Here is an 18,145-nt window from a genome sequence, read left to right on the forward strand (position 1 = left end):
CCAGGTGATTTGCCCAACGTCATGTTTTGAATGGCATCTTCTATTTCCTGTGCTGATATCTCCTGGTTCAAAATTGTCTTACTTTCCTGCGAAATCTTTTTCAGCCCATTTTTCTCGAGGAATTGTTGTATATCTGTTTCATTCTGCGGCCCTTGTGTATACAGTTGTCTAAAGTAGCTCTGAAAACAATTCCTAATTTCCACTGGGTTACATATGTTCTTTCCTTCCACTTCTAAATTTGTTACCGTGTTGAGTTTTTGTCTCTTCTTTATTTGCCAAGCCAATAACTTGCCACATTTGTCTGAAGATTCAAAAGTCTTCTGTCTCATTTGTTTAATTTTCCATTCTATTTCTTGATTCATCAATTCCATATATTGTGTTTGATACAATTTAATTTCTCTTAAAATCTCTTGCGATTTTGGCTTCAATCTTAATTTCCTTTCCCCTTCTTTTATCTTTTCCAAAATTTTCTCTTTCCTCTCATTTTGCTTTCTTTTCTTTAACATATTTTGTTGTATCAAAAACCCTCTCATCACGGCTTTACTTGCGTCCCATACTATTCTTTTTTCTACTTTAGTCCTTAGATTAATTTCGAAGTAATCTTTCAGAGTTTTTTGGGCCTTTTTACAGATCTCCTCGTCTCTAAATAAGGTGTCATTCATTCTCCATCTGAAGGAGCCAGTTGTTGTTTGCTTCATCACCATCTTTACTGCGTTATGGTCGGAGAGAGTTTTTGGGCAGATTTCCACTTTCTTTATATTCGACGCCATACTGCTAGTCACCCAAATTTGGTCGATCCGAGTCCATGTCATTTTGGCTTCAGAAAAGAAGGTTCCCTCTCTCTCTAATGGGTGTTTTGTTCTCCAAGTGTCAATCAAATCCATATTGTCAGTCATTTCAAAAAAAGTTTTTGGTAGTCTTCCATCTTTTGTAACTACCTGTCTTTGTGCTTTATCCATATTTGTTGAAACTACTCCATTCATGTCTCCCATCATAATCAATTTGTAATCCATATAGTCCATTAGAGTCTCATGCAACTTCTTAAAAAATTCTGCTTTCCCTTCATTTGGTGCATATATCCCCACTATCAAAAGTTTTTCTCCTTGAAATTGAATTTCAATTGCCAGATATCTTCCTTGGTCATCTTTAAAAATTTGTTTCGGCTGCAAATTTTCCTTTACGTAGATCACCACTCCTCTTTTTTTTACTTTATCTGAAGATATAAATTCTTGTCCCAATCTCTTATTTATTAACAGTTTTCTATGTGCTCTTGTCACATGGGTCTCTTGTAAACAAATCAAGTCCAATTGGTCTTTCTTTAAGGCATGAAATATATTTTTCCTTTTTCGGGGGTTGTTTAGACCATTACAGTTCCAAGTAAGAAGTTGCAAAGCCATGATGGGGTTATTTAGTTCCTCCTACAGCTCCCAATTGTTGTTCGTCCTTTGTCGGTGGTTCTATGTCCGTATCTAGTCTTGAAGGATGTCCTTCTCCTGGATAGGTCTCTTTCTGTAGGTCTTCTTCGTGTTCTCCCAGGAACTTGTCTTTGTCACTCACTGTTTTAATTCTTCTTTTCTTCCCCTTGTATTTGAAAGACAAGCCTTGGGGAAACTCCCACCTGAATAGTATGTAGTTCCTCTTCAGTAGTGTCACCAAATCCTTATAAGGACCTCTTGCGTCCAAGATACTTTTAGGGATGTCTTTAAAGATCTCAATATGGAAATCCTCAATTCGGAGGGTTGTTTGGTAATGCAGGTTCAATATTTTATCCCTCTCTTCTTTGGATCTTAGAGTTATCAAGCAATCTCTAGGTCTATTCTTCTTCTGCCTTATTCCCAACCTGAATGCACTCTCTATTTTGAACTCTTCTTCTTTCAAATCTTGCTTCCAGAAGTCAGAAAACTCTTTCGTCAAATAATCCACCAAGTTGTCTCCTTCCTTTTCCGGCACAAGTCTAATCCTCAGGTTTTTCTCCTTGCGTTGCATATCCTGCATAGAAAGTGTCAGTTCATACTCATCCAGTTTCCTGTACACCGGTGGAAGTTTCCCTTCAACAGCAGTGGCAATTTCCTTCGCTTCTTCCGCTATCTTTCGCGTTGTAGAAGAATCTTCCAATAGTTTCCCAATTGCTTCTGCATTAGAGTTCACTTTATTTCCAAGGTCAGTTATACTTTTTGTATTCAAATCAATTTTCCCAGAGATTTCTTCAATTTTCTTATTTGTTTCAGCACCTTGCTTCTTTAATTCCTCTAAAGAATCACTTATTTTTCCCAAGGCCTTTGTAAACGCTTCTTCCGAAGACATTGTTTTCACTCTTGCCTTTGTGACAGCTGCAGTTCCCGAGGCCCCTGATACAGAGGCCCTTCTTTGCATAGAAGAGTCCACTTTGTATTGTCTACCAGATCTCAGAGTTGTTTCTTGTGAATCTTCTTTCTGTTTACCATCTGCCATAACAAAGTCTTTCGTTCAAGGTCATTCCCACACTCTTAAGCTGTCAATAGTAAAGAGTTCTCAGGTTTTAAATTCCACTTGGTTGCTGAAACTGACCAAATCCTCTAGAGGGCGTAAAATCAGTTCCTGAACTTTAAATTGTTTCCACACTTCCAAAAAGCAAAAGCCCTCCAAGTCCCTTACTTTGTAAAAGATCCAAATCAATAATGTCCTGCAAATAGCTTACTATGTAACCAAATACGATGTTTCAAGTTGAGGGTAACCAAAGTCTGTATATCAGTTACTTTCTAACCTTTTTTGTAGCGACCGTCCTTAGCCGGTGTCTTTCCTCCGGCAGTCCGACCCCCAGGTAGATAAGTAGCGGTAAACAGTTCAATCTCCTTTAAAACAGGCAGGGAATCCCTTTAAAATCTTCTCCCCCCCCCTCTCCTGCCTTTTGGGGGGGGAGTTCTTTGCTTGGTGTTGGGTTTCTTAGCTCATAAACTCTCCTGTCAAAAGTTACAGCTTAGCTGTCTTTCGCTTTACTCTTGCTGCAGGACGGAAAGCAGACTTCCTTTTTAGTGCTTATCCGTCTCGGTGCCCAAATTCTTTAATTTTAGCGTCCAATTTGTAATGCAAACTCAATCCTACTCACGGAAAGTTGCTCTTTTTTAATCCAAAATCTTCGGAAGAAGTCAGCGCTCTCCGCTAATGGCGACGCGGCTTCGCTTCGCAGGCTGGGTGAAAGCGACTCTCAGCACCGCTCCACGCACCCTCCGCTGGTCTATAGCCTTTAAAAAGGCTATTTCACAACGTCGGGGGGGGCAAAGGTGCCCGCCGAGTCTCCGGTTCACAGGCTACGCGCCTGTGACTTTTGAGGGTCCTTGCTCCGCCGTGAGCAGCAAGACCCGAACCCGCGAAGCAGATCTCTCCCGGAGCTCCGGGAGAAATCCGCCATTCAGCGCTGGCGCTAACCCGGAAGTTATCAGTGTTAAAGGGAGTTCTAGTTTTCTTGCAGAAAATGGCAGTCTTGCCAATATTGCTGTCTTTTCTTCAGGAGAAATGACTGCCTCTGCCATGAATTAAGTTTGTACACATCAGTTGCCCTTTGCTAGCAAGTAACTGTGTCTTCCTCCTAGATTTGTGAATCTGAGGGGTTAACAAAAACCACAGTCCTATTACCATGGCAGAAATATCTGTATCGTGAGGCTGGATAGAAAAAGCTTGCTCTTGGGGAAATACTCTCACCAAACCAAACCAAACCAAACCAAACCAGACTATCTATCTGAATATTTTCCTGACCAAAGTCAGGAAAAATTGAGGCAAAAACTGACAAGTAACTCCAGACACCCAAACTTTATGACATATACCCATCTGCAGTTACTGGTGGTTGTAACAGTGAACCTCAGCCCAAGTTGGCTTTGTGCCTGCTTAATGCCCTAAGCAAGAGTAAATTATAGGAACCAGAAATGGAGAGTCTGTTGAAAGAAATGTAATATTAATATTAAAACTTACAGGAATTCTGTAAGTGTCATATCATATGAAAGGCATTCACTGAAACTATTCCTTATCCCTTAATAAGAAAAGCAAGCAAGGGGCAGAGGGCAGCATTAGATTCAAAAGTAGATAAAAAGGAGGGAAACAGCAGCAATTTATCAGTAGAAGCATATAAATAAGGCCTTTGGCACTGAAAAGGCAAAATACTCAGTGCCATGTGTGCCCCCTTGGGGAGAAAATTGTACCATTTGGGTAACACCTCTGTGTAAGTCCTTTCCACTGGTCACCATTGACTTCGCCAGGTACTGGTGAGGCCACCAGAAAAAGACATGTCACAATCCCAGACTATACTGTATAGGACTTCAAAGGTTAAAACCAGCATTTTGAATTGTGCTTGGAGATGAACTAGTATCTAGTACAACTATTTTAAGAATTGGGCTATGTACACACCATGCATTTAATGCATGTGACTTTCCCCAAAGAATCCTGGGAACTGAACTTTACCCTTCACAGATTTACATTTCCCAGTACCTTTAATAAACTACAGTTCCCAGGATTCTTTGGGGAAAGTCGTGTGCTTTAAATGTATGGTGGCCTTGGTGTGATATGTTCCCATTCTTTCTGGGTGGGTGGGTGGTAGAGTGGCCTGAGGGAGAGAGAGAAAGGCAACCAAGAGAGGGTGGTACCTACAGTCCCTCAAAATTCAAGATGTGACCATGGACCCCAAAAGATTTGTCTAATCTGGAGGGCATCAGAACGTAGATAACAGAGGCCAGGCTACGTCTGGTTGTTGCACTGAAAGAAACTGAGAGGAAGAAGTGGGGTATTTATAACAGAAAGAGATAGTAGTGGCTGGTGTGGAGGGGCAGAGCCATGGAACCGCCAAGACATCAATGCAGTTTACCTGGATGGCACTGGGGCAGGGCAAAGCAGAAGCAAACCCACAACTGTGCTGAGTCTCTGGTGGCAGCACTGCATTGACTCTCCCAATGCTTCCACACACCCCTGACCTCGCTGCTGCCCCAGTGCTGTCTAGGTAAGCTGCAGCAATGCTAGTGCTGAGAGGTCAGCTCAGCAGCTCTGATCTACCATACCGAATGCCACAGGACGGAGATGAAGGTTAGCCAGTCAGCTGCTCATAGGCAGGCCCAAGAAGAGAAAGTAATTGCATTCATTAGGCTACCCTAGAAGCTTCACTGCTGCTGCAGTGCAACTTTGGTCACATGCAGGAGATTCCAGCCTCACCGCTCAGTATTAAAGACCAGTCACAGCTAGCTTAGCCTGAGAAACATGCACCTGACCTTGGGTGCGAGCATAAATAAAGTGGTATACTTGCATCAAGGGTGTGTGAGCAACTACTGCAGGACCATTTGAAGCGCCTTTGAAAAGTCCCTTTTGAAACAGAAAGAGCCAGCAGCATTCATATTTCTTCCTGTCTAAACAGTTCACTTTTGGCCTCCAAATTAAATGAGATCATGTTTGGAATCATACTACAAAACAGAATAAATGTTGATGGCAGAAAGCCTGATGTCCTTTTAAAGAATTTGTTTTTCTTGCCTTTAGTATGTTTGAAAGGAGGACACTGGTGTCCATTAATACTTAGATCTTCTTCAGAGATATCTTTGTCTGGTGGAGTTGCATCATTCCTTTCGAGCCTTGTGTCAGGATCCCCACAGTGCAGAAAATGACTGGAAATAACAGCTTAATAGAAGTTATGGGGCACAGGGTCTTGCTGTTGTGTAGTGGTTAAGAGTCAGTGTGGTGTAGTGGTTAAGAGCAGTGGACTTGTAATCTGGTGAACCGGGTTCATGTACCCGCTCCTCCACATGCAGCTGCTGGGTGACCTTGGGCTAGTCACACTTCTTAGAAGTCTCTCAGCCTCACTCCGCTCACAGAGTGTTTGTTGTGGGGGAGGAAGGGAAAGGAGATTGTTAGCCACTTTGAGACTCCTTAGGGATATCAAATCCAAACTCCTCCTCCTTCTCCTCCTCCTCCTCCTCCTCCTCCTCCTCTTCTTCTTCTTCTTCTTCTTCTTCTTCTTCTTCTTCTTCTTCTGTTGTATGTAGGGTCCACTCTGATTAGTGCTTCTCCTACGCTGTGAGTCCAGAGTTTTCGCAAGAAGTCATGCCATTTAGTGTAATAATAAAGTGTAATAATAAAACAAAAATCAAACCAATAAAGGTAGTGATTTAAACTTGGTGCAGCATATGATCTGGTATGTTTGAATAAGATAATAGACCTTAGCACTTTGCCCTGCATGACATGCTGAGGACTGCATGGTGGAACCATAATTATTATATTATTTCCTGCTTTGTAGCTAAATCTAGTCTCCAGGGTGGCTTACATTTAAAAATGGTCACAAGATGCAATATCTTTATGTATGATGAGAGGAGCAGAAATGTGGAAGGTATTTGAAGCTCACTGTTCTAGTTTCATGTTTTCTTTCTTTCTTTGACCTAGTTGACACATAGCACTAAGCCATGGCTTGTTTAAAAAACCATGAGTTGTCCCACAGATAATCAAGCAAACCGTGCCTTGTTTTTCCAAATGTTTGTTTTGCATCTGCTTTTGCCTCATGCCTTTGTAGTTTGGTGAGCTTCTGGGATCGGGTGATCAAGCAAACTATGGTTAGGGGAGGTTGTAAGGTTCATAACACAAAGCCACAGTTAAAATAGGGTTCATAACCAGCAACAAACTGTGGCTTAACATCTTGCTTTGTTGGCAGTAAACAAACCATAGTTCAACTATTGAGCAGGGTTCACATATAACTCTTAAGACAGTGGTCAGCAAACTTTTGCAGGAGGGGCCCAGTCCACTGTCCCTCAGACCTTGTGATGAATCAAAAGCCACAAAGGGAGGAAAGGAGATTATTACTTCAGTTTTGACACTTAAAATGTAGCACACACTTTTACAGATAGCCAGAAGCTTACTGGTTCTGCTCGAACAGCATGAAATCTAGATCAAGAAACCCTATCATTGGGTTGGCTGTATATATGTCAAGAGATCAACTTTTCATACTTTTATTTCACCATGCCCAAATGGTGTAGTGCCTGCATATATAGTTTCCTGAAAAGCAGTAGCAGAAAAACCAAAATATTGAGGAAATACATTGAAAAGCATCCAAATGCAGAACCAATAACCCAATCTGGAGTCAATAACACATTATGCTGCTGCTTGCCCCTCCCTCCCTCCCTCCCTCCTCCTCCTCACCCCATTAATAATCACAGTCTTCTGTTACAAATACTAGTAGGACTTGTAGGTTTTTGGCCAGACATTATGACCCAAAATTAATAGAAAAATGCATGTTTGTCATATTTTGGGATGAGTGACAAAAGAGGTTTATTATTTTAACAAAGATCTTGATCGTTCAAAAATTGGCTGTAGAGTTGAACAAAATAGTTGGTTTTAAAGAGATGTGCTGAAAGTAGGCAGTATGCCAATTTGTGCTAGCTTTTTTTTTATTAAAAAAACCCCATTCAGCTAAAATATGGGGTTCACCAACCTCTTTGGGCTCATGGGCTCATTTGAAAACTGGAGAGACTGTCATGAACACCACATGCGTGCATGGCAGCTAAGCACATGCAAGCATGCTGACTTTGCAGGGGAAAGTGTGATCTTCACTGAGAGAGAAGCTTGGGAGAAAAGCATTAGCCTGCCCTCCTCAGCTACATCCTTCCAAGCCTAACTACAACTGGCAATTAATTGTGCGGAGGGTTAACCCTTACCCTCCCCTGTTGTAGCACCCACCCTCCATTGTATTGCACTTCAAAGAAGATAGCTATTGGCTACAAGAGAAGGCCCCTTTCAATTCTAATTTTAGCAGGCGTTCCAGAGAAGGCCTCTGTGGCATCAAGTGTCCTTCTGGGTACTGTGTTAGTGATCTGTGAACTAGAATTCATATGCAAATAGGATGCATATAGACATACAAAAACAAGAGCCAGCACACTTCTCCCTCTTTTCGTCCTACTTTTGTTGTGCTGTAGCTCTTCTGCATTGCAGAACAACTAAAAAAAGCAGAACAAACCCATCACTATTGCACCATTATTATGTCAATTATATGTTGAAGATTACACCCCCAATAAAATACAATTCTGCAGGGGAACTGTGTGCCATAGCAGTCAACTTTTCCCTTTTTAAAAGGGAAATTCCCTTATTCTGAATAGGATTTCCCTTAAAAAAAGGGAAAAGTTGACAGCTATGCTGTGTGCTTCCCGAGACTGTTAAACAGTTTGATGTACATCTGTGCATTTCAGTGGGTGTCAGAAGAATAAGCCCATACCTGTAATTGGGCACCCATGCTCAGGAGAAGGTTTGAGTGATCTTAGTTCTAGTCACCTATATGGAAGATTACAGCCTGCATCTTCTTGATGATGTTGTGGACAGGGATCACACATTACTCATGAAAACCAATGAGGGGGAAAAGGTTTGAGATAAAAAATTGAGTTAGGAAGGTTCAAATATCATTGAACCTGGGAGGCAAATATCATTCCATTTCAAATACACCATAGTAAAACCACATGTATGTTTCATATTGAATAGCATCATTGATGTACAGGCAAATATTCCATTTCAAATAAAGGTAAAGGTAAAGGGTCCAGTCGCGGATGACTCTGGGGTTGCGGTGCTCATCTCTCTTTACTGGCCGAGGGAGCTGATGTGGCCAGCATGACTAAGCTGCTTCTGGCAAACCAGAGCAGCGCACGTTTACCTTCCCACCGGAGCGGTACCTATTTATCTACTTGCACTTTGACGTGCTTTCGAACTGCTAGGTTGGCAGGAGCAGGGACCGAGCAATGGGAGCTCACCCCGTCGCAGGGATTCGAACCGCTGACCTTCTCCATCGGCAAGTCCTAGGCTCTGTGGTTTAACTCAAAGTGCCACCCGCGTCCCATGAAAAGCAATGAGGGGGAAGAGGTTTGAGATAAAATATTGAGTTCGGAAGGTTCAAATATCATTGAACCTGGGAGGCAAATATCATTCCATTTCAAATACACCATAGTAAAACCACATGTATGTTTCATATTGAATAGCTTCATCGATGTACAGGTGACTCTCAACTTGTGTGGGGTTTATGTTCCAGGGAAAACATGCTAAGCCAGTCACGTATACATTGGGTTCAATGACGGGTGGAATTTCTTTTTTAGCGGATGTCCGCCCCCCTTTTTAAATTATTTTTTTTGCCAAGCAGGTAAATACTTTCTGAGATAAGGTTTTGAGCACAACCCTGCCACTGCTTTGTCATAACTATCTGTAACCTATACTGACTGGCTTCCAAGACACTGACTGGCTTGGAAACAAATGAGAAGTAGCAGAAGACAGGAGAGAAACCTGTTTGACTACTGCCACTAGCCTCACCCGCCCCCACCCCCGGCAATTTCTTAGCCACTTCCTTTCCAGAAGCAAAAACAAATTTGTGAGGATAATCTGGTCATGTTCTGCGCAGAGGGAAACATGAGGAGGCAGGCACAGGAAATAGTTATTGCATCATTCATTATTTTATGTGGTTAGTTTTCTCCCTCAAGCTGGTCTACCATGACTTGACTCATAACATGGAGGAGACTTTCTTGGAGAATCAGCTGTTCTTTGGTAAAGAAGATGAGGGCAGATGGAGATGACTAACTCTCCTCTTTCGTCATCAGCATTCACAGGTACAACAGGAGCCAGGCCCTTCTTTGCTTCCATTTGCATGAAGGTTGTCTGGGGGTTTTTTGTATGTGTTTCTTTTTTAAATGCAGGCAGAAAAAGAAGTGTCTCTACTAGAAAAATGAGTTGTTTCCTTAGGTATTCACAAAACTTAGCAAAGATAATCAAATCAGTTTAGGCTGAATTAGGTATTATGAGCATAGCTGTCAAGTGTCCCTTATTTGAAGGGACAGCCCCTTATTCCACCGCCATGTCCCGCTGCTGTCCCTTATTGATGGATGTCCCTTAAATGATGTCCCTTACATTTCAAAGGAAGCAGCTCCTCTCCCTCCCTCCCTGCCGGCCAGGGAGGAGGGAGGCTCCAACTGTGTTGCTTGGCTGTGTTGCTCATCCAATAAGAAGTGTAAGAATGACTGGGGGGTGGAGCTTGCATGCCTTGTGTGTGGCTAGTTAATGCAAGCTGAGGGGGGTTTTGAATGCTGGACGCCATTTTGTTGCACGTGCTGCTGCAAACTTTGCAGTGCAAAGCCAGGCCAGGGAGCCATCTTAAGTTGAGGCTGCATAGGCCTTGTGGTGCATGTGATTCAGATTCTATTCAGTTGAACCTCTGGTTACAAAGTTGGTTGGACAGTGTTCTCAAAGCTACCAGCATGAGTTTGACCAGACTGCAGGAGGACAGGAAGACTGGAGTGCCTGGAACAGGTGAGGCTGTAGCTCCCTTATTTTGGCTGCTGGTCCCTTGTTTTCAAATCTGTAAGTTGACAGCTATGATTATGAGAGCCATGTGGCTACCACTGAAACCAGAAGCCTCATTTCTCATTCTCCAACCTCTTCTAATGTCTGATTCAAGTTTTGTGACATAATGTCTCTTTTTGTCTGACCATTTCCTAACTGTTATTTCTGGATTGTACTGCTCAGTAACTTGATATTAGTGGATTAATTTTGTCTTACTATATTGGTTTCCTGTTTTAAATTGCTTCATTATTTTTTATATTAAGTGATAAATTGGTAGGTAGGTAATGTCAGCGTGCTAAGTTTTCCTACCTTCATAAGTAGCAGCAGCCAATGCAGTGGGGTTTGGATGGGAAAACCTCAAGCATGTTGATATCACATCTTGCATTTTTAGATTCACTAGACATTATGAAAGAGGAGGAGGAAGAAATGTGATGTTGCTATCTTGATGGAAACCACATGGCTCCTGCGATGGCTAGTTCCAGCTTGTCATGGAGTTAAGAAAAATGATCACTTCAATAATCACCATGTTGGCCTCATATTTGAATGTATAAAACTCCTTTACAGCAGTTGATTCTGATCTGTTCAGCTTAAAATATAGGCCGCCTCTATATTCCTGAAAGTTATGTTCAGCTTTACCATAACATTTCCATAGAGCCCTTTTCAAATGAAATGCCAGAATTCTTTTTTTTTTTAAGTTGGCATTCCCCAGTTATCACTAATATCCATTCTTTTCCTTTAAGCATTGAAAGGATTAAATTTGATAGAATTTGAAATTTGAAAACTATCAAGGGCATGTTTAACCTGATATTTAACATGAATTTGGACAATTTTGAGCAAAACTCAGGGGTGGTTCATAAATTACACAGAAGCAGAGAAATAGAGTAAACTTTCAACTTCTGCTGCAATTGCAGAGATTTGTGGGCCCCAGTGAACCCCCAGGACTCATGGAATATTCTGCAGGTGAGATCAGAGTCCAGTTTCAAGCACTGCAGTAAAAGTGTGGAAAAGAAAAGTGCAAGTGATTCTTTCTTCAATTTATGCCCACTTCTGTGTAATATATGAGCCAGTATGTTAGCATAACTAGACAGTTCTGGGTATGCTACAACTACTCCTAACTTCTGACAACTGTGCCATTGTCAGAAGCGGTTAGTCCACAATGCTTGTAGTACTCCAGCCTGACTTGCAGTCAGTTGGCATCCGTCTGTCTCAGGAGACACTGCAGGGATATGCCTTTGAGGGAGAGTTCAAACTGCTGGAAGGTACAGAGCCTGCTGTGGCTGTAGAGACCGATACCAAAGTGACATGTTTTGTTGTAGCTGGGGCAGCAGATGAAAGTGTCCAGTTGTGCTGCTGCAGATGCACTTTGGCATTTCTTCTCTCTGCGCTCTGCCCAGAAGTCATTTCTCCTCTGGTCACTGCTATGGATACATTGACTGCCTGTCTCCAGGCACTGCGGTCATCTGCAAGGGATTCCCATAGGGCAGGGTTGAATTGTCAGGTGTAGTTGGTCCACAATGCTTGTAGTATAGTACTCCAGCCAGATTTGCAATAGTGGAATGGACATATGTTGTTGCCTGGCCTGCTTCTGTTTTGCTTAAGAATGTGTTCTATGGGATATGTATTTTGAGTTTTAAAGGTTTCTTCTTTTCCTGCTGTTGGCCTATGTTCTCTGGGGAGCCCATAACTGAGGTCAACTTTTGGTCTTCATCTCATTACTCCAAACCTACTGCACAATGTTCTATTTTTGGTTCTCTTAAATGATGGTTTTTTTCTTTGGTTTGTTTGTAGAAGGCAAGATCCTCTGTATTTTAAGATGCTTGGCAGGCTGTACAACTAAATGTTTCTGCTAGCGTTTATCCTTAAAATTATTAGCACACTTTATTGTTTTCCCATTACTGCTAGTACACATTTTCTGTTACTGGAGTCTCCTTGACAGCCATATTGCAGAGGCCTTTGTATATAAGGGAACTACATCAGTCTTCTTCCTATTATAGCACTTGGAAGACCACTCAGAAGGACCCCAAGAACTCTGGGCAAAATCTATCAAAGACATCTTCTGAACTCAAGCTAGGACCTCTGAGCTGAATTCACACATGCATTGAGGAGCACAAGTGGTTGTTATGCAGGCCTGCTAGTCCACTCTATGTTTTGTTATAACTACAGCATCCTCAGCAACATGTCATGACTGAAGGGGGCATGTAGAGTGGCGTTAGGAGAATTACTTTGACAAGAACAGCCTTCTCCATGTGGACTACTAACTCCTGCCATCCACAGCACTATAGCTAATAGTCATGGATGAAGGTATTGGGCTGTGGAAGGCTTGTCTAGAACCAGGCATGTGTGGAGGGATGCCTGTTCTACTTACCTGATGCTAAGCCAGTTGGGTTAGCAAAGTGAAAACTTCTAAGGAATTTGGTGTTTTTCCAGACTCCAGGGTGACTTCTCCTGAGCAGGTATCAGCTAGAAAATTTGCCAGATCTAGCTTCAGCTTTGGCTGGGCAACAGCTAGAATTCATTTTGTTTGCCTGCTTACTACACCTGGGGAGGGCTTCATCCTCTCTCCCTGCTGCTTGTGTTTCCTGTACCCCACACTTTTAGTTATTTGGCTGCTTATGACTTAGCATCACAACAGGTAGACATGTGAAGCATATATTTTTGGTGTCTTCTCTCCCCACACCTTGCCATCCCACTTTCCAAGCAAGAAAACTCACAGCTACTTATAATGGCTTGGTGACAAATACCAGCCCTGTATAGCATTGACTGGGTGGCTGCCTAGTGCGGATGCCTCTCTCTGTACTGTCTTTGTTTGGAAATAGGGAACATGTGAACAGCTCTTCTCTTTGTCTCTTCACAGCTGGTGAACAGAGTAGGACACATCACCCTGCTGTACATTCTTGACATTCGAAGAAATTTTTCCTCAGTACATTCCCTGCATCCTCCCCCTCCTCCATCTGTATTCATTCTCTACACATTTGAATCCCACACAGCCCTTGCAAAACATTAATATTATTATTATTGATTCAAGTCTTTTCCTTTGCCTGTTTTTCAGGTGTAAACAATTGGGCTCTTGCTTTTATTGATGTATATATATATATATTGATTCATATATATGGAATGTTAGTTTCTCAAATTAACCACTTCATTTTCTTCCTAACAATGACAACAATTTTGTTTGTAAAGAGTTGTGGCATTTGCTAAAAGGATCCTTTCTCATCCTGGGAATGAAAGAGAATTGTATGGGACAATTACTAGCTTGGAGATTAAAGCAATGTGGGAAATACTGTATTGGACTTTGGAGTTAAAGAAAAGAGTGGAAGTTAACAAAAAGTTCAAGAGCAAGCTGGAAAGGTATTTTTTCATGAGCCACAGAATAGGGGTAAGTGAAGCAATACTGTTTTGTGATGAACCTGGACCAGGCTTATGCTGTAGAGTTAAACTTTTCTCAAACCATGCAACTTTGCATAATAGAACCGGACTAATAATAATAATAATAATAATATATTTTATTTATATCCCGCCCTCCCCAGCCGAAGCCGGGCTCAGGGCGGCTAACAACAATCAAATAATCAAACAATCAAATAATCCAACATTTTAAAAGGGGAAAGCACTTCCTTGTACGTGTCCATTGTTTAAGAGTTCTTTGAGAGAACAAAGTTAAGCTTTGAGCTGTTGTTTTTCTTTGGTGTCTGCTGAAAAGGTGATGTTGAGACAGAATCAGATGATTCAGTGTTGAAATCTATGTCTAGCCACAATACTGTTATAAAGTCATTTTGCTATTTCAGCACTACCACTTTCAACTACCTGTGACTGTCCTTCAAGTTTATTGCAATTGCACAGTGAGTGAGAGGGTTGTTGTTGTTTTTTACACTTTTATTCACTAATTTTCATGCCTGCTAGGTTTTCAGATTCTCCTTGTATATAACACTTTAAACAGATTTTAATAAGCCAAATGTGATGGTAAAGCCTAATGTTCAGAATCAGGATACTACATTAATAAGGTGCTTTCGTTTCTTTTGAGCCAATGTATATTTTTCTCTCCTTACCAGGAAAGAAATCACAAACTAACAGTACTTGCAATGACAACAACAATAATTCAGAACTGATAGCCAGAAATAGTCTCTTTTGGTAAATAGAAACCATTTTAATACAATCTGTGGGTTTACTCCTTTCTATTGTGTTATCTAACTTTTAAAGTTGTGGCTGCAATTAGGTGAGTAATATGGGTTTTCTAGGACTTGTTTTATTGTTTTGGAAGGCTGTGTGCCTAGAGGTTGGGATCACACTCTCCTACCATGTTGAACAAATTGGGCTTTGTTGGCTAGAAATCAATCTTTTTCTGATGCTTACAGGACAAAGGATGGGATCTTGATTTACCTTTCTCAGAGTCTTGCACAAAATCCTTTTACCTCTTGATCATCTTAGTAATTGTGTTCACAAACCTAGGTAGATGTAGGTTTATCTCTATACAAAGGCTACAGGAAATTGACTAGAATAAAGGTTAACTGCACCTTTATTTTTAATCTACTCTAATATGTCTAACAAATGACCACAGTCTGACTTGCTTCTGAGAAAATATGTTTAGGACTGTGCAGGCTGTCTCTATTTTGCTGTCTCAGTTGCATGCCTTCAAATTCAGGTTCTACAATGGAAGTGGATTTGGTGTTCTTGTGCAACAAACCCTCTTTCTACGCCCACCTCCATCTTGTTAATTCCTTTTGGTAGTGCATGTGTGTTTCACAGGTGGTTCTCAAACACATGTACTTGGTAAAACCCGCTTGCAAAATTTATTACTGTGTACACACTTCTGCTTATTCTGCATCCTGTGCACTCCCAACTGCTGGCTTTGGAAGGGTTGTAAACACAACATCCATATCTATCCTATATCTATCCTGTCATTTCTTAGGGAATACTGCATTTTGATGCATTCTTCCCCAAATCAGCTTCGATCTAAACTGAGAATAATAATGGCAAAGCTGCAGTTTAAGCCAGCAATGTGTACACAGCCTGATAAAGCAAAACCATGGATCATTGTACATATTGGTGTTTTAAATTACTTACCTGCAGCTCTGAAGTGAAGAGGAAAAAGTAGAAAAAAATGTTGAACACACAGAAAAAAGAAAAAGCCCAGTGAACTGAAAGAAGGTTCTCGACAGTGCCTTAGGCGGTCCCCTTCACCAAGTCATTGCTCGCTTCTATTTCCAGTAAATACCAGGCTCAAGTAACAAGGAAATCCCCCTCATTAATGAGATCTAAAAACTAGATTATGGTATATGGCACAAGTCAGTTCACAAAAGAATTAAGGATATATATACAGAATATCATTTCTCATTTCTCCCCTAGCAAGTGAATGATTATATTTATATTTTCTCAATTATACTGGAAACTCATTGGATAAAGTTCAAAAGTATGAGTAGAATAGTACCTTTATTAGGACTAACTTTAACACCACTAAGTAACGAAGCTTATAAAATTGTAGGCAGCCATGTTACTCCATGAGGAAAAACCCTAAATTCACAGTAGATACCTGTATTAGGATAAGCTAAAACAAAGATGTTCCTGGATACCAACTCCCATCAACCCCATTCATATGGCTCGGATTGGGGATGATGGGAGTTGGAGTTGAGCAGCAGCTGGATAATAACAGGTTCCCCATCCTGGAATTAAAACATCACAAAGTAAGTGACGTTTGGATAAGTTGCTTTGGGTTGCCTTGGGCATGATAAAGTGACTGACAAATTTAATAAATAAATAAATAAATAATAAATGCATTTGTTTTTATAACATACACCCTGGCTTTTGATTCTCCTGCCACAAATATGAAATTATGATGACTTGGGAATTACTTTTGGATTTTGTGAGGCAAGCGAGAAGCAAAATGAGAAATAAGAGGTTTCAAATATCTGTGTTAAATGCAGAAGACAAAAAAGATCTCTGATTGTAAATATTACTGTAAATATGACTTGGAGAGAAATATTCTTCCTGTTCATTGTGTCAGGAGGAAAAGTTCAATGTTACTAGTTGATACAAATTTAAAATGTTAGTTTGAGCAGAGTGGAAAGTTCGACTTTTACCTCAGCCGTGAACTCACTTGGTGGCCTTAGGCAAGACACTATCCTTCATACGAAGTACAGAGATAATACTGCCCTGCTTTACAGGATTGTTGTAAGGATTTCTGAGATTATGAATGTGAAGTGGATTGAACACTCAAAATCATTAAGTATGTGCTAAGTGGTTGTCCTCCAGAGCTCTGTTCAACTGCCAACTCTACAAAATGGCCACTGGTTTCGTCCAATCATCCAACTATGTCAGAGCAAAGAATGTAACAGCTGATATTGATAGTACACAAAGAGTGTATAAATAGGGGAATGAGGACTAACCGGTCCATGCATATAGGAAGGAGTAATACCTAAACGTGTTATGTTATGCAGCCTACCTTGTGCCCCCTAAGCTGCCTTGCTGCCCTTAGGCATGAGGGAGGCACAGTCTCATCACAGGTCTTGAAGTCAGGTTCAGCTGCCAGTATGGTGGGCTTCTGTGCATAGACTAGAGTGGGGTAGGGACCATCTTGTCTTTTGCTCCAGGCAGCAAAATGTCTTTGTCAGTGCTGTCTGTGGACCATATATTTTTTAAAAAAGGGGGGAGAATAAAAAGTCTTTATTCTAGTATCAAATGTGTGCACTTTCAGAAACCATTTTGGAAAAGTCTACTAAGTTGGGCCTACTCCAAACGTTTGGCCTTAGAAACAAGAGCTGAGTAAAATCTAGGTAGCCAGGTAGCTGATTAGTGTTTTTCTTCTTACTTCCAGGTGTCAATCAGTCTCTCCACCGCCTCTTCTATACCAACCAAGAAGCCCAACATATCCCCTCAGCGACAGTGAGGATTCCTGCCGCTCCAGTAGTTTGACCAAAGTTTCCGGCTCCAGGGTGCTCCTCAAGGACCGGACTAACTGTGGAGTTACCTTGAGAAGCACCTCAAGTTCCCCCTCAGACACCGAATCTCCAAATCACCCCCTCAAAACTGTCAGCATTGGCTGCTTGGACAAAAGGCTCTCTCTTTTCCAGACTGAAGACCAAAAGGAGGCCTCCAAGGAGACTCAGGATGGAGAAGCTGTAGGCAGCCGCCAGCTTACGCGGAGCACTCTCTCCTTGGGGTCTGCAGCGAACCTCCGGAACCTCTCCCTCAGCAGGGTCAGCGTCCATTCCCAAGCACTCGATATCAGGCAGAAGATATCAGAATGGGAATGTCGGAAAGAACCTTCCCCTAGGATGAGTGTATGCTTGGACAAGAGGGATGTTGGGGACAGGTCAGGCAGTGAGACTTGCCCTAGTATGTTGCCTTCTCCCTGCAGCGAGAAGACATTTGACTACAAAGGGTTCCGGAGGATGAGCAGAACGTTTTCCGAATGCTCCTACCCAGAAACAGAGGAGGAGGAATTCCTGGACAGAGATTCCTGCCACAGGTTTGAAAAGAGGCCAAGCAGGAGTGAGTCGGCAAATGCTTTCTTCAAGGGGAACGCAAGAAAAGAGAGTTCTGCCGTGCTGAACAGAATACAGAAGATTGAGCAGGCTTTAAAAGAACAGCCAGGCAGGGGTCTTCCTCAGTTGCCCAGTAGCTGCTATAGTGTTGACAGAGGAAGAAAAAAGTCTGTGACTTCGGGTATTGTCGAGGACTTGAATGAGAACACAAATGATAGTAAAGCAGGGAGTGTTATTTGTGGGAGTAGTCCAGAGACACCCACTGAGACTGATAAAACTAGTAAAATGCCACAAGGACTCAATGCCACAGTTAGTCCTGTTGGTCCTAAGCTGCTTCCTGAGAACTTGGCGAACACAGCGGTAAA

The 18,145-nt window shown here is 41.7% G+C and overlaps 1 protein-coding gene across 7 annotated transcripts in view; it reads left to right on the forward strand.

The window, feature by feature from the left end:
• DENND2B (DENN domain containing 2B) overlaps positions 1 to 18,145 on the forward strand; it is a 153,786-nt gene that overhangs the window by 76,730 nt on the left and 58,911 nt on the right. For 5 of the 7 annotated variants that reach the window (XM_053391786.1, XM_053391748.1, XM_053391776.1 and 2 more), the window contains one exon: positions 17,111 to 18,145. This exon is cut by the window's right edge and continues 186 nt beyond it. The exons of the other annotated variants lie outside the window; for them this stretch is intronic. In XM_053391786.1, the coding sequence (XP_053247761.1) occupies positions 17,111 to 18,145 (1,035 nt within the window). The remainder of the gene's footprint in view (positions 1 to 17,110) is intronic. 7 annotated transcript variants of the gene reach the window in all.

The sequence above is a fragment of the Podarcis raffonei genome, chromosome 1 (assembly GCF_027172205.1).
Source record: "Podarcis raffonei isolate rPodRaf1 chromosome 1, rPodRaf1.pri, whole genome shotgun sequence".
In the NCBI taxonomy this organism is placed as follows: Eukaryota; Metazoa; Chordata; class Lepidosauria; order Squamata; family Lacertidae; genus Podarcis; species Podarcis raffonei.